The following is a 16,696-nucleotide window of genomic DNA, read 5'->3' as shown; positions in this document are numbered from 1 at the left end:
CCGGCAATAAAAAAAAAAAAAATGAAAAAAAAAAAAAAAAACGGTGTGGGGGGTCCCCTCCCAATATATACCAGGCCCTTTGAGGCTGGTGTGGATTTTAACCACTTGCTGCCGGCCGTACGACCGCAGTGTGGATCCCAATTGCCGGGAGGCCGTCTATATACGGCCTCCAGCCACTGGGGGGCGCGTGCCTGCCGCATCACTAAGATGCTGATGCGCCTGCCTGGCTGCCGCGATGTCCGCCAGCCACCCGCGATCGGCGGTTACACAGACAAGGATGTGGATCTGTGTGTGTAAACACACAGATCCACGTCCTGTCAGGGAGAGAGGAGACCGATCTGTGTCCCTTGTACATAGGGACACAGATCGGTCCCCTCCCCCACAGTTAGAAACACTATGCAGGGCACACATTGAACCCCTCCCTCACCCCCTAGTGTTAACGCCTTCCCTGCCAGTCACTTTTATACAGTAATTAGTGCATTTTTATAGCATGAGTGAGTGGTCCCAAAAATGTGTCAAAAGTGTCCGATGTGTCCGCCATAATGTCGCAGTCCCAATAAAAATCGCAGATCGCCGCCATTACTAGTAAAAAAAAAAAAAAATCTGTCCCCTATTTTGTAGGCGCTATAACTTTTACGCAAACCAGTCGCTAATTGCGATTTTTTTTTTTTTACCAAAAATATGTAGAAGAATACGTATCGGTCGAGACTGAGAAAAAAACATTTTTTTTAAAAAAAATGGGCTATTTATTATAGCAACAAGTAAAAAATATTGAATTTTCTTTCAAAATTGTCGCTCTTTTTTTTTTTATAGCGCAAAAAATAAAAAACGCAGAGGTGATCAAATACCACCAAAAGAAAGCTCTATTTGTGGGGAAAAAAGGACGTCAATTTTGTTTGGGGGCCACGTCGCACGACCGCGCAAATGTCAGTTAAAGCGACGCAGTGCCGGAAGCTGAAATTTCACCTGGGCAGGAGGGGGGTATATGTGCCCAGTAAGCAAGTGCCAAATTTATATATATATTTCTATATATTTTTTTTTTTTTTGGGTGGAGGACTAGGAGTTTTAGACACATCAAAATCTACCCCAAAGGAAATTGTACAAGATTAGATTGTATGGTGTATGGGTGATTTTAGCCACGTGTCACATCCTGACCAATGGGAAGGTGTCAGTGTTAGTGAATGGGGTCTTTCATGCCCCCTCCTCCTCCTCCCACACGCTGGATGATTCGCTTCTACAACGTGTATTACGGCTTTGAGTTGGCAGTGAGCCCACCCCTTTAAGAGATCTCCCAATTGACAGCACACCTCCCCTTTAAAATTGGGAGTCGGCGGAGAAATATTGGCCGGCTTAAAGGGAGCGCCTCTGTGGCCGCCAATCGCAGCTCTCCGTCGCCGCTGACACCGCCTCTCCTTTAAGCCACCTCTCCGGCCAGACATTTGTAGTCGGAGGACAGAAAGTGACCGGACTGGCAGCGATGTACCGGAGGTGCTGTGAGTGTGTGCGGCGGCTGTGGCTGCTCTCCGCCGTACTTTCCGGACTCAGTGCCGCCTACTTCCCGGAGGAACGCTACAACCCGGAGTCCCAGCTACGGCCGCCCACCGTCCTCCTCTCCCTGCTGGCCAGGAACGCCGAGGGGTCCCTGCCGGAGGTGCTGGGGGCGCTGGACCGACTCCGCTACCCCAAGGACCGGATCTCACTATGGTGAGGACAGGCTGGGGTCCTGGCAGCTGGCTGGGGACAATATATGGGCTGGCAGGGGAGGTGACTACTTGTGTACATAGGAGACATCTGGGGTCCAGACTGGGGACATGAGTGGTCCAGGATGGGGATGGGGACATCAGGGGTCCAGACTGGGGATGAGGACATATGGGACATCTGGGGTCCAGACTGGGGACATGGGTGGTCCAGGATGGGGATGAGGACATAGGGGACATGAGGGGTCCAGACTGGGGACATGGGTGGTCCAGGATGGGGATGAGGACATAGGGGACCAGACTGGGGACATGGGTGGTCCAGGATTGGGATGAGGACATAGGGGACATGAGGGGTCCAGACTGGGGACATGGGTGGTCCAGGATTGGGATGAGGACATAGGGGACATCAGGGGTCCAGACTGGGGACATGTGTGGTCCAGGATGGGGATGAGGACATTGGGGACATCTGGGGTCCAGGCTGGGGACATGTGTGGTCCAGGATGGGGATGAGGGCATAGGGGACATGAGGGGTCCAGACTGGGGACATGGGTGGTCCAGGATGGGGATGAGGACATTGGGGACATGGGTGGTCCAGGATGGGGATGAGGACATAGGGGACATCAGGGGTCCAGACTGGGGACATGGGTGGTCCAGGATGGGGATGAGGACATAGGGACATCAGGGGTCCAGACTGGGGACATGGGTGGTCCAGGATGGGGATGAGGACATAGGGACATCAGGGGTCCAGACTGGGGACATGGGTGGTCCAGGATGGGGTTGAGGACATAGGGACATCAGGGGTCCAGACTGGGGACATGGGTGGTCCAGGATGGGGATGAGGACATAGGGGACATCAGGGGTCCAGACTGGGGACATGGGTGGTCCAGGATGGGGATGAGGACATAGGGGATATCTGGGGTCCAGACTGGGGACATGGGTGGTCCAGGATGGGGATGAGGACATAGGGGACATCAGGGGTCCGGAATGGGATGGGGACATCTAGGGCCAAATATGAGCTGGGGACATCTGGGTTCCCAGCAGAGGGAAGGGGGTTGGGGGCATGGCAGACATTTGTGGTCAGGCATGGGATAAGGACATAGGTCACATCTGGGGTCAGAAATTGTTTGGGTGTGTGTGTGTGTGTGTGTATATATATATATATATATATATATATATATATATATATATATATATATATATATATATATATATATATATGTGTGTGTGTGTGTGTGTGTGTGTGTGTGTGTGTGTGTGTGTGTGTGTGTGTAATCTATCTATTGTCTGGGGACATCTGGGGCCCAGAATGGAGATGGGGACATCTGGGGCCCAGAATGGAGATGGGGACATAGGGGACATCTGGAGCCTAGAATGGAGATAAGGCACATCTGGGGCTCAGAATGGAGATGGGGACATAAGGCACATCTGGGGCCCAGAATGTAGATGGGGACATCTGGGGCCCAGAATGGAGATGGGGACATAAGGCACATCTGGGGCCCAGAATGGAGGTAGGGACATCTGGGGCCCAGAATGGAGATGGGGACATAAGGCACATCTGGGGCCCAGAATGTAGATGGGGACATCTGGGGCCCAGAATGGAGATGGGGACATAAGGCACATCTGGGGCCCAGAATGGAGGTAGGGAAATCTGGGGCCCAGAATGTAGATGGGGACATCTGGGGCCCAGAATGGAGATGGGGACATAAGGCACATCTGGGGCCCAGAATGGAGATGGGGACATCTACGGTCCAGCAGGGGATGGTGACATCTGTAGTCCGATATAAACTGGTGGCAGTGCAGACATCTGTGGACCAGCAAGGATGGAGGTATAGCAGATGTCTGTTGTCAGATATATTGGATGGGGTGAAAGGGGACACCTGTGGTGTGATATGGGATGGAGACATAGGGGACCCCTATGGTCAGATATTGGATGGGGGCATATTGGGGGACATCTATGCTCCAGGATATTGGATATTTGGGGTCAAATATAAGCTGGGAACATCTGTGGTCTAGCAGAGGATGGGGGGCATAGAAGATATTTGTGGTCGGTAATGGGATAGGGACATCTGTGGTCCAGAATGAACATGGGACGTAGGGGACATCTGGAGTTAAATGTGGTATGCGAGCATAGGGGACATCTGTGGTCCGGTATGAGCTGGTGGCACTGTGGACATCTGTTGTCCAGCAGAGGATGCGGGCATACTAGATGTCTGTGGTCAGATATGGGTAAAAAATATCTGTGGCCATATATGAGATGGGACATCCATGGTCAGATATGAGGTGGCGACATACGGATCACCTGTGGTCCAGCAGAATATGGTGGCATAGCAGACATCTGTGGTCAGATATGGGACGTTGACATCTGTGATCATATATGGGTAGGGGACATCTGTGCTCATATGAGATGGGTGCATAGGGGACCTCCATGGTCCAACAGAGAATGGGGGCATAGGTGAAATCTGTGGTCAGATCTGGGGTCCAGAATGGGGATGTGGACATCTGGGAACATCTTGGGTCCAGCAGGGGAGGGGGCATAGCAGATGTTTGTGATCAGGCATGGGATAGGGACATAGGTGGCACCTGGGGTCCAAAATGGAGATGGGGACATCCTAGAGCAGAACTTCAGTAATTTTCTTCACCTTTCCATCTATTAAATCTTCTGCCCTTATTGTTTTAACTTTGGATAGTAAAACATTTTTCTGACAGTAAATACCTTATACATCCCACTTCCTGTTTCTTGTCTGGAAAAAAAAACTAGGCTTATGACATCATGCACAGCTCTCTCTCACTCTCCTGAGAGTTTGCCTGGAGGGGGGGGGGGGGGGGGTGTGTCATAGGAGAGCCAATGAGAGCTGCAGAGCTGGAGATGTGTGTCTGTGTAAATCCAGGAAGTGAACAGGCAACAGCTTCAGCTGCCCACAGTTATGATTCCAGCCAGACTCAGTGGAGGGAGATTTCTGCAGCATATTTGGCAAGTACAGAATCACAATATAGTGTATATAATTTTTTTTATATATATATATATATATATATATTGCAATGTGGTTGGAGGGAAGCTTCAGAATGGCAAAGATGTTTTTATTACAAATTATGTGAGCAGTTCCTCTTTAGGGTCCAGAATGAAGATGGGGACATCTGGAGTCCAGCAGGGGATGAGGACAGCTGTGGTCAGATATGAGCTGGTGGCATTGAGTAAATCTGTGGACAAGCAGATGATGCAGACATATTGGATGGGGACATGGGGGACACCTGTGGTCTGATATGGGATGGGGACATAGGGGACCCTTGTGGTCAGATATTGGATGGGAGCATAGGGGACATCTATGGTACAGGATTGGGATGAGGACATGGGGACATTTGAGGGTCAAATATGAGCTGGGAACATCTGGGGTCCAGCTCATAGCAGACATTTGTGGTCAGGCATGGGATATGGACATGGGTGACATCTGGGCTTAGAAATTGTATTGGGGACATCTGGGGTCCAGAATTGAGCTAGGGACATCTAGGGTCCAGTAAGGGATGAGTACATCTGTGGTCTGATATGAGATGGTGGCATTGCAGACATCTATGGACCAGCAGAAGATGGTGGTATAGCAGACGTCTGTGGTCAGATATTAGATGGGGGCATAAGGCGCACCAGTGGTCTGATAGGGGACCCCTGTAGTCAGATATTGAATGGGGGTCATTGAGGTCATTTATGGTCCAGGTTGGTGGCATAGTGGATATCTGGGGTCAAATATGAGCTGGGAACATCTGTGGTCCAGCAAAAGATGGGGGCATAGAATATATTTGTGGTCAGGCGTGGTAAAGGGGCATAGGGGACATCTGTGGTCCAGAATAGAGATGGGGACATCTGGAGTCAAATATGTTATGAGGGCATAGGGGACACCTGTGTTCAGATATGAGATGGGGACATCTGAGGTCCAGCAGGGGATAAGGACATCTGTGGTGAGGTATGAGCTGGTGGCACTGTGGACATCTGTTGTTCAGCAGAGGATGCGGGCATAGCAGACATCTGTGGTCAGATATGGGTTGGGGACATTAGTGGTCATATGAGATGGTGACATAGGGGGACATCTGTGCTCTGATATGGGGTGGCAACATAGGGAACACCTGTGGTCTAGCAGAAGATGGTGGCAAAGCAGCAGTAGTGTATTTAGGTTTTGTGCTGCCCTAGGCCTGACTAAACGCATGCACCCTTTAATTTAAATATGACCTACCCCTTCCTGCCAAGGCCACACCCCTTTCTGTTTAAGACCCGTCCTGAAAGTTTTGAGTAGGGACACTAGTTCTGGGGGGGGGGGGGGCAATGGATTCCCTTAATTTGTATAGATTTCCTCTCACATCCTTTTTGCAGGAAGTGAAGGGAAATCTCTGCAATGGGACAGGGATGGTAAACAATTAACTGACAGTGGCTATAACCCTATAGTTCACCTTTAAGCACAAATTTCTGATAATTTTATGGAGAGGACTAAGAAGATATAATCATGCCAATGGTGCAGCAGAAAACATATAGCACAGTGAGGAAGGTTTGTGGTCCAGGAGGATAGGACAGTCTAAATTAGAAGCAGCGCCCCCCCCCCCCACAGTTGCGTAATGCCGGCCGGCCGCCTGGATACTAGAAGCAGTGTGGCCGCTTTATAGGGGCCCTAGACTAATTTGCCTCTCAGCCCAGTCCGCTCCATAAGACTGGCGATACACTAATAGTGTAGTGCAAGCCGGTGGGACTCTTTCCGTGCCCCCCTGTAAAATGCTGCCCTAGGCCAGGATACAGCACTGCATAGCAGACGTCTGTGGTCAGATATGAGATGTGGACATGTGTGATACTATATGGGTAGGGGGCATAGGGTACATCAGTGCTCGTATATTAAATGGGTGCATAGGGGATATCCATGGTCCAACAATGAATGAGGGCATAGGGGACATCTGTGGTCAGATATGGGATGAGGGCAAAGGGTCATTGTGGTTTTGTAGGGGATGGAGCCATAGGGTTTATTGTTGGTTTGTTAGGTGCAAGGTCATATGTGTTCTTTGCGGTCCGGTGGGGGGGGCATAAATGTCTTCTGTGGTTCAAAAGGGAATGTGGGCAGAGAGGTCCTCTGCAGTCAGATATGAAATTCCGGCATAGGTGACGTCTGGGGACATAGCTGGCTTCTATTTTCTGGCAGGGGATGAGGGCATAGATGACATCTGTGGTTTGGCAGGGGATGGGGCTATAGATCATTGGTGGTCTGGCAGGGGACCGTGTCTTAGGGGTCATCTGTGGTCAGGCAGAGGATGGAGTCATTGATGACCTCTTTGGTCAGGCAGAGGATGGAGTCATTGTGTCCTCTTTCGTCTGGTAGGGGATGGGGGCATAGGGATCTTCGTGGTCTGGTGGGGGATTGTGGCATAGGTGTCGTTGGTAGTCTGTCAGGGGATGAGGTCATAGGTGTCCTCTGTGATCTGGCAGAGGGAAAAGGTTCAAAAGTATCAAGTCTGTGGTCAGTTAGAGGTGAGGATCACAGATGTTGCATCTGTGGCCGGATATTGGTTGGGCTCACAGGTGTCGCAACTGTGGTCAGATAGGGGTGAGGGTCATAAGTGTCTTCTTTTGGTCTGGAAGAAGATGAGGGAATAGGTGTCACATCTGTGGTCCGGTGGTCAAATAGGAGTTGATGCCATAGGTATCACATGGCTGGTCAGATAGTGATTAGGGTCATGTCTGTTGCATTGCTGGTCAGAGGGTCATGGGTGTTGCATCTGTGGTCAGGTAAGGGTTGGGGGTCATAGGTGTTGTATTATTGGGGTATAGGGCACCACATCTGTGATACGATGGGTAATGGGGTAGAGGTGAAATCTGCTGTCTAATTTTTAGGAAATAAAGTTATAGCTGCCAACTGAGGTCAGCCCGGGAGGGTTCTTTGGGATTGGCTGGTAAGTTTCAATAGTAGGGCTACAAAGGCAGCTGTGTGGGATGCCATAGTAAGAATGTGGTCAGGGAAATTTGAATAGAGAAATGAGCTTGGTGAGAGAACCAGCAGCAACAGTACTCTGGGATCAAACATAAAAGACTAAGTTCACCTCTTGCAGGAAATAGTCTATGTAGTCAAGGGACCCCAGTAAATATTAAGCTGATCAGCTTTGTAAAATATTCAGTAGGCCATTTTGCCCCCCTCTGGATGCCTACCTTCCAGTTGGCAATCACCATGTCCTGCCTTGTTGCTAGGATGTGAAAACCGTCCTCCAGCATTACTGGAGTGAAACCCAACAATTTTTGCATTCTAGCAACAAGGATTGCCAGGCTTCCAGTGGGACCCACATGGCTTACAGGTATGACCATTATTAAAAGATTTACAAACTACACAGTTTTGTATCTAATGGGGCCCCTTCACTGCATAGGCCAGGGGTGTCCAAACTTTTTTCAAAGAGGGCCAGATTTGATTAAGTGAACATGCGTGAGGGCCGACTATTTTGCCCGACATTCTTTGAACCATTAAAATTCTGCCTAAGTGTGTTCGTCTGAGCACTAATACACGGCCCAACAAGAATTCTCTGGCCTTTGTGGCTGTGTGTGGTGAAGAGATGAGCTTGGGCGTGTTATTTGGATATACTGTATATATTTTATTTGTGGCCCCAACGAATCCCAGAGCGCTGCTTAGGACTAAGGATGAGCTTGGGCGTGTTATTTGGATATACCGTATTTATCGGCGTATAACACTCACAGGCTTACCATTGCCATGAATGCAGCCTCACCATTGCCATGAATGCAGCCTTACAATTGCCATGAATGCAGCCTTACCATTGCAACCAATGCAGCCTTACCATTGCAACAAATGCAGCCTTACCATTGCAACCAATGCAGCCTCACATGTACCATAAATGCAGCCTCACATGTACCATAAATGCAGCCTCACATGTGCCATAAATGCAGCCTTACCATTGCCATCAGTGCAGCCTGAACGATGCCCATCTGCAGCCTCAGAGGGCAGAGGGAGGGGGGCGGGACGAGTGCCAACAGATTACAAACAGGAGAATGCCTTGTTTATCCTGTGGCCTCTTTAATAGACAGAACAGTCGTCCAATGGCATCCCAGGAGACGGGACTTCCAATAGAGACGCTGCTGAGTAAACAGGAGATTCTCTTCATGTAATCTGACGGCGCTCATCCTGTCCCCTCCAAGGCAGCGCCAATAAATACAGTATATATCTTTTGTGGCCCTGGGGGCCACAAACAATATATACATCCAAATCCCCAGGGGGGCCATATAAAATCAACAGGGGGGCCGCATTTGGCCCCTGGGCCTGACTTTGGACATGCCTGGCATAGGCTATTTTCTGGAAAGTGAACTTGGCCTTTACCCCCACCTAGGCTTGTATGCAGGGCCGTTTGAAGGAATTTGGGGGCTCCAAGCAAAATGGGGGCCCCCAATCACCCCCCGCATGCAAAGCCTAAGTTAGCGCTACACTTTTTTTTTACACCCATGCTTTTTCACCCCCCCCCCCCCTCAGTCCCTATGTTTTTCTATTCTCGCCTCCCCTTCTTTCCTGTTGGCTGCCACTGTAGCGTGGCTGAGCTCCTCTTCCTCCTGTCAGTCCAGTGTTCTATCATTATGGGTCCCCAGTCCCCTATCAGATAGTGCCCGGGCTGGGCCGGGTACCGTGCCGGACAGGAGATTCAGTTTCCTGTGTTTCCTGCCGGACTGAAAGGAAGTGAGCACTCAGTGTGCACTTCATGTCAGTCTGGCCGGGAACAGAAAACTGAATCTCCTGTACCATGCGCGGTACCCGGCCAGACTGACAGGACTCCAGGAGGAAGGAGGAGGAGCTCGGCCACGCTACAGCCTGGGAAGGGGAAGTTGGGGGCCCCAGGCCAGCTCGGGGCCCCAAGCAATTGTTTGTTTTGCCTGTCCTGTAGCGACGGGTCTGCTTGTATGTGGGCTGGGGATACTTCCGTGAATAGAAGTGATGAGAAAATATGTTGGCTTAATTGGTGAGTTCTCTTTTTGGAAACACTTGTTGCCTGGTTATGTTGATCCAAGGTTTTAAAAAATTTCCATTGACCCAGAACAAGTATCAGATCGGGCTGTTTTACTTTCCGCTGTCTTTATTAGCTACTTTGAAATATTCTCTGTTCCTTTCAGTTGAAGCTTATCTATCAATGTTTTTCTAGTTATCAGGGGAGTGAAGATGTGTTAAAACCTTAATATTTTATTGCTATATGTCCTGGGAGATTCACCCTTTTATTTGTCTAGGTGACCATTGTCGTTGGGACAGATCTAGTTGGGAAATCCACATTTTTTACAGTTGTCACTAGAACAGGAGCAAAGGGGAGATCATCCACTGAGGGCAATTGTTCTAGAAAAAACGTCCTAAAAGCGGATATCTTCTCACTTTGGAGAGATAACCTCTCACTGCCATGTCTCCAGGAAAGAAATGGAATGTAACAGAGACCTAAAAGAAGGGTTGGCTTTAGATGCGATCTGACATCTAAAAAGCAGATTGTGGGGAGACCAGATTTTTTTTTTAGGCTGACTTTTTACCCCCAGTCTATTCATTTAGAAATGATTCTGGTTTATGAGATCTTTTCACGCATCTTTAATAATGAGACTTCTCATGGTTACGTTTTTGGTTGAGGTGAGGCGGAAACTTTCACTCTACTGGAGAAGGCTGTGCTGTATCAACCAGAACTTCACTCATGGTTGGGTGTGGGCACATCCTTTGGTTAAGGTGAGGAGGAAACTTTCACTCTACTGGAGAAAGCCAAGCTGTATCCACCAGATCTTCACTCATGGTTTGGTGTGGGCACAGATAGGTAAGGTTGAGGAGGAAGCTTTCTCTACTGGAGAAAGCCAAGCTGTATCCACCAGAACTTCACTCATGGTTGCGTGTGGTCACGTCCTTTGGTTAAGGTGAGGAAGAAAACTTTCACTCTACTGGAGAAGGCTGTGCTGTATCAACCAGAACTTCAGTCATGGTTGGGTGTGGGCACATCCTTTGGTTAAGGTGAGGAGGAAACTTTCACTCTACTGGAGAAAGCCGAGCTGTATCCACCAGAACTTCACTCATGGTTGCGTGTGGTCACGTCCTTTGGTTAAGGTGAGGAAGAAAACTTTCACTCTACTGGAGAAAGCTGTGCTGTATCAACCAGAACTTCAGTCATGGTTGGGTGTGGCTGTATCCTTGGTTAAGGTGAGGTCAAAATGTTCACTCTACTGGAGAAAGCTGTGCTGTATCAACCAGAACATCACTCATGGTTGGGTGTGGACACATCTTTGGTTCAGGTGAGGTGGAAATTTTTACTCTACTGGAGAAAGCTGTGCTGTATCGACCAGAACTTCAGTCATGATTGGGTATTAGGGTGTTTCATTTTTCCAAAGATGTGATTTTCATATGATTTTGCTTACGCCCCGAGTCTCAGTGATGTAAAAGATATATGTGCCAAATTCAAGAAGATTGGATAATATTTAGGGGTTGCACACATTGATCACTTTAATCACAAACTAGTGAAATTTCCAACATTGTGTACAAAAGAAGGAAAAAAAAGATTCATATAAGAATAAACATTACAAAGCTATCGCTGAAATCAATACGTATATTATACTGGAAGACTCATCTCTATCATCACAAGCAACTAGTGACGAAGAGTTTTCGCCTCCAGCAACGAAAAAAATACATTCAAGTCCTAGATCGGGGATATGCAATTAGCGGACCTCCAGCTGTTGCAGAACTACAATTCCCATGAAGCATAGCAAGACTCTGACAGCCACAAGCATGACACCAGAGTCAGAAGCATGATGGGACTTGTAGTTTTGCAACAGCTGGAGGTCCGCTAATTGCATATCCCTGTCCTAGATTAAAACTTCTTGATCAGACACTCGCGTCTACTTGGGATCGAGAACCGCTATCTATTCGACAAGCAAGTATTTCATTTATAACAACTGCAAACAGCCTTGGCCGCGATGTTTCAAAAATTTCCATATCTGCAGCTACCGTTTACGGAGCTCGGGCCATCAATAGAAGTAAAATGGCAAAGAAAATCGAAGAGTTACTCTGAAAATCCTCCTCATTTGGTCTTGCATTGGGATAGTAAACTGTTGCCCTCAGTTGCCCATGGGAATGTCAAAACTTTGGAAGATAGAGTTGCAGTTCTAGTGACTGGCAACGATTTTTAGCATTTGCTTGGCGTACCCGTTGCCCCGAAAGGCACTGGTGAGCAGATCAAAATATGACTAAAAATGTAGAAACCAAACCTGCAAAGAAAAAGGCAGTGAAACGATTAGAGGGTAAAAACATGTTTTTTGAAGGAAAATACCTGAGCCATTTCATTACTAATAAAACAAAGACGTTCTTTGAATTGTTTGGGATCCACAACGTGACAGAATACTGCAGTGATTCTCTAAGAAGCCATGTGAACGCTCTTAAGGTTGTCAATGATACCGCAGAAAGAGGAATTGCTCCGATAAAGAAGTGTAACAAATCGGTCAGGGATGAACAACAAAAACAATTCTTGTTGAGGGTAGTCGAGCATCACAGAAAAGTTGTCACCAAGCGAACAAAACAAGAGATTGCGTCGTTCAAAGTTGATTAATATAACACGTGTTTTGCCTATCATATTACCTATTCATCTTAGTGTATAGTTTTAATAGTATTTTAATTTTTTTTGTGATTTCTAGTTTTCCCAATAAAACGAATTAACATAAAAAATCGTATTTTTTGCCTACCTTTACAAAACAAATCAAAGTGTGCAACCTCTAAATATTATCCAATCTTCTTGAAATTTAGCATATATATCTTTTACATCACTGAGACTCGCGGCGTAAGCAAAGTCTGCAAAAATGTTAGTTTATTTTTTGCCTTGCAAAAAGGAAACGCCCTATTGGGTATGGACACATCCTTGGTTAGCTGGAAACTTTCTCTCTGCCCGAGAAAGCCAAGCTGTAACCAGAACTTCAGTCATGGTTGGGTGTGGACGTATCCTTGGTTAACATGGGGTGGAAATTTTCCCTCTACCGGAGAAAGCCAAGCTGTAACCAGAACTTCAGTCATGGTTGGGTGTAGACATATCCTTGGTTAACATGGGGTGGAAATTTTCCCTCTACTGGAGAAAGCTGTGCTGTATCAACCAGAACGTCACTTATGGTTGAGAGTAGACACATCTTTGGTTAAGGTGAGAAGGAAACTTTTCACTCTACTGGAGAAAGCCAAGCTGTATCAACCAGAACTTCAGTCATGGTTGGGTGTGGACATATCCTTGGTTAACATGGGGTGGAAACTTTCCCTCTACCGGAGAAAGCTGTGCTGTATCAACCAGAACTTCAGTCATGGTTGGGTGTGGACGTATCCTTGGTTAACATGAGGTGGAAACTTTCCCTCTACTGGAGAAAGCTGTGTTGTATCAACCAGAACGTCACTTACGGTTGAGAGTAGACCCATCCTTTGTTGCGGTGAAATAAGAACTTTCATTCCAGTGGAAAAAGCTGTGCTGTGTCAACCAGAACTTCAGTCATGGTTGGGTGTGGACACATCTTTGGTTAGGGCAGTGTTTCTCAATTCCAGTCCTCAGGCCCCCCCAACAGGTCAGGTTTTCAGGATTTCCATTATTTTGCACAGGTGATTTGATCAGTTTCACTGCCTTAGTAATCACCACAGCCTTTTCATCTGAGGGAAATCCTGAAAACCTGACCTGTTGGGGGGGCCTGAGGAATGGACTTGAGAAACACTGGGTTAGGGTGAGGCAGAAGCTTTAACTCTAGCGGAAAAAGCTGTCCTGTATCAACCAATAGGAAGCTGTCTGACTGGGTCACACACGTTTACAATTATGGTTTGTTGGGACCCCAGAGAATCTGTTTAAATATTGTATTTACAATAATCTGAGTTTTGCTGTATTCTATCCTCGGGGCAATGTGTAGGATGGAGCAAGTAGAACGTGTCTCTGCAACATTTATAAGATGAATTGTTTATTTCCATATACGGCTCGTCCTGCTGAGGCCCTCGTCCCACACAGGGTTGTGCTACAGAACACTGTTTATTCGTCTATATATGCTTTTTTTAAATTTATTTTTACAAAAGAAAAAAAAGTATTTGCAGAACATCAGGAAGTGTAGAGAAAGGATTTGTGTAATATAACATAAAATAGACACAACTCTGTTCAGCTTTAGGTTTTTATAAGCCATCAAGACTTTATGGAAGTTTTGCTCTTAAAGGGGTTGTAAAGGAAAACATTTTTTTTTCCATAATAAGCATCCTTTACCTGCAGACATTCCTCTTTTCACTTCCTCATTGTTCGTTTTTGCTCAGAAGTCGCTCTATTTCTTCTCTGTTCTGTTCACTTCTTGCTTGTCTGATTGTTACTCACCACCGTGATGGGAGGCTTTACTGTGGTGCTCAGTGACGTGCTCACCCCCTCCTGGGAACTACATCTGTGCGGCAGGACGCTCTCTACGTGTTAGAGACTTCAAGGAGGTGTGAATTATTGGGCGTGCCGCAATGCATACTGGGAAATGTAGTTCTTGCACGAAAGAGCACCGCAAACCAGGAAGTGAATGAGAGAACAGAAACTAGAACGCCGGAGGTGATATAGATGAAGGAATTTAATAGGTATTTACAAGTTGTTTAACAGAATCATTACACTATTCTGTCTGTCTACCTTGCAGACATTAATTTTAGGCAACATTTTTTTTTCCTTTGCAACTCCTTTAACCACTTAAGGACCGGACCAATATGCTGCTAAATGACCCAAGGGGTTTTTACAATTCGGCACTGCGTCGCTTTAACAGACAATTGCGCGGTCGTGTGACGTGGCTCCCAAACAAAATTGGCGTCCTTTTTCCCCCACAAATAGAGCTTTTTTTTGGTGGTATTTGATCACCTCTGCGGTTTTTATTTTTTGTGCTATAAACAAAAATAGAGCGACAATTTTGAAAAAAATTCTATATTAACTTTTTGCTATAATAAATATCCCCCAAAAACATATATAAAATTTTTATTTTCCTCAGTTTAGGCCGATACGTATTCTTCTACCTATTTTTGGTAAAAAAAAATCGCAATAAGCGTTTATCGATTGGTTTGCGCCAAATTTATAGCGTTTACAAAATAGGGGATGTTTTATTGCATTTTTATTATTTTTTTTTTTTTTTACTACTATTGGCGGCGATCAGCGATTTTTTTTTTTTTGATTTTTTTCCGTGACTGCGACATGGCGGACACTTCGGACAATTTTGACACATTTTTGGGACCATTGTCCTTTTCACAGTAAAAAATGCATTTAAATTGCATTGTTTATTGTGAAAATGACAGTTGCAGTTTGGGAGTTAACCATAGGGGGCGCTGTAGGGGTTAGTGTTCACGTAGTGTGTGTTTACAACTGTAGGGGGGAGTGGCTGTAGGACTGACATCATCGATCGAGTCTCCCGATCGATGCGCCACCACAGTGAAGCACGGGGAAGCTGTGTTTACATACGGCTCTCCCCGTGCTTCAGCCTCGGGGAGCGATCGCGACGGAGCGGCTATAAACGAATAGCCGCGCCGTCGTCCCTGATCTCTCCCCGAGGGAACCCGCCGCACGCAGCGGGGGGGGGTCCTGATCGGACCCCCCACCCGCTAGAAGGCAAGGACGTGTATATATACGTCCTTCTGCCTGTCCGTGCCATTCTGCAGGCGTAAATAGTCGTGCGGCGGGCGTTAAGGGTTAAAGCCCTTCGCAAATTCCTCTCACCCATTCACCATTTTTATTTGGGAAAAGCCCTCCTAAACCCTATTCAACTTGTCTGATCCATGTGACCCTCTGTGGCATCTCTTCCACTTCTTGAGAGCCATGATCCAATGTGGCAATCTGGATCTGCTGCTTACCAGTTCTGTTGCTGCCCCTTGCAATGATATTACACTGCCATTGGAGTCTTAAGGACCCAGATAGTACCCCACTTTTGGACTGCCAATGAGGAGTGTGCATGTCACCAGGCAGTAACATGGGCACCTGAAGGACCTTCTCATTGTGTAGTGAGGAAGAAACTCTCACTGCTGGTTTTGGTAAGAATATTTGGCACTTAAGGGAAGCTTGCACTTGCAGGTGGAACATTTGGTGGTATATACTAGCCATTGAGTTTTTAACTATATAAAGAAAAAATACCAAACATTTTAAAAACTTGTTTTTCTTGCGATGTTAAAAAAAATGCCAAGACAATATGACCCGTCCCTCCACATGACACCTGCCTCTGAATCCAGCAAACTATCTGTACACAAATACCCGTGTCAATGTAACTGAAGACTCGCTCATAATGGTCACAGCAGATGTACACCTGGAAACTGAAGCGCAGAACTCTATAGTTCTTTGTTTTCCATCTTCTAGGTATTTTTCCTGCAGGGCAAAAGGTTGTCATACCCTTGGCTGACCTCGCTAGTCTCTGATGATCCCAACCAAAGGTCGGCTTTCTTGTGGCCATTGAAGGAAACGTGAGCCTTCTCAGTTATTCTGTTACACACAGTGCATCTGTACTGCCGTTCTGGAACAATTGTCAAATCTGTAAGACGGGGTTGTATGTTTTACTCACCAGGACACCGTACAATTCATCTTTTGGAGTAGGTGAAGGTTGAAGTGTGTTTTGAAATAGACTGTAATTACATGCTCTTCTTTTGCTGATTTCTTCAGTCATTGCCTGGCAAGTCACTGACTTGTTATAAGTATGCAGGCTAGAAGTTTGAGTTTCACTTGTTGCATGCTTGTTTGTAGTGAGTCCTAGATTAGTCTGGCTGAAGAGCCTGCATGATGGCTGTTTTTCTTATGGTGGTTTCATGTTAGAAGAGACCTGTCAGGAGAGAAATGTGAACAGCAATTTTGAAGTCTTGCCACAGATTCTCAATTGGATTTAGGTCTGGACTTTGACTGGGCCATTCTAACTCATGAATATGCTTTGATCTAAAGCATTCCATTGTAGCTCTGGCTGTATGTTTTGGGTCGTCTTGCTGGAAGGTGAACCTTTGCTCCAGTCTCAAGTCTTTTGCAGACGAACAGGTTTTCTTTTC

At 46.8% G+C, this 16,696-nt stretch overlaps 1 protein-coding gene across 1 annotated transcript in view; it reads left to right on the top strand.

The window, feature by feature from the left end:
- The first annotated feature begins 1,352 nt into the window (after positions 1-1,352).
- Positions 1,353-16,696, top strand: part of COLGALT1 (collagen beta(1-O)galactosyltransferase 1) — a 91,623-nt gene continuing 76,279 nt past the window's right edge. The window contains exon 1 of the mRNA XM_040346349.1: positions 1,353-1,704. Coding sequence (XP_040202283.1) covers positions 1,478-1,704 — 227 coding nt within the window. The 5' untranslated portion in view covers positions 1,353-1,477. The remainder of the gene's footprint in view (positions 1,705-16,696) is intronic.

The sequence above is a fragment of the Rana temporaria genome, chromosome 3 (genome assembly GCF_905171775.1).
Source record: "Rana temporaria chromosome 3, aRanTem1.1, whole genome shotgun sequence".
NCBI classification, from domain to species: domain Eukaryota; kingdom Metazoa; phylum Chordata; class Amphibia; order Anura; family Ranidae; genus Rana; species Rana temporaria.
This window is presented reverse-complemented; position numbering and strand designations above follow the sequence as displayed.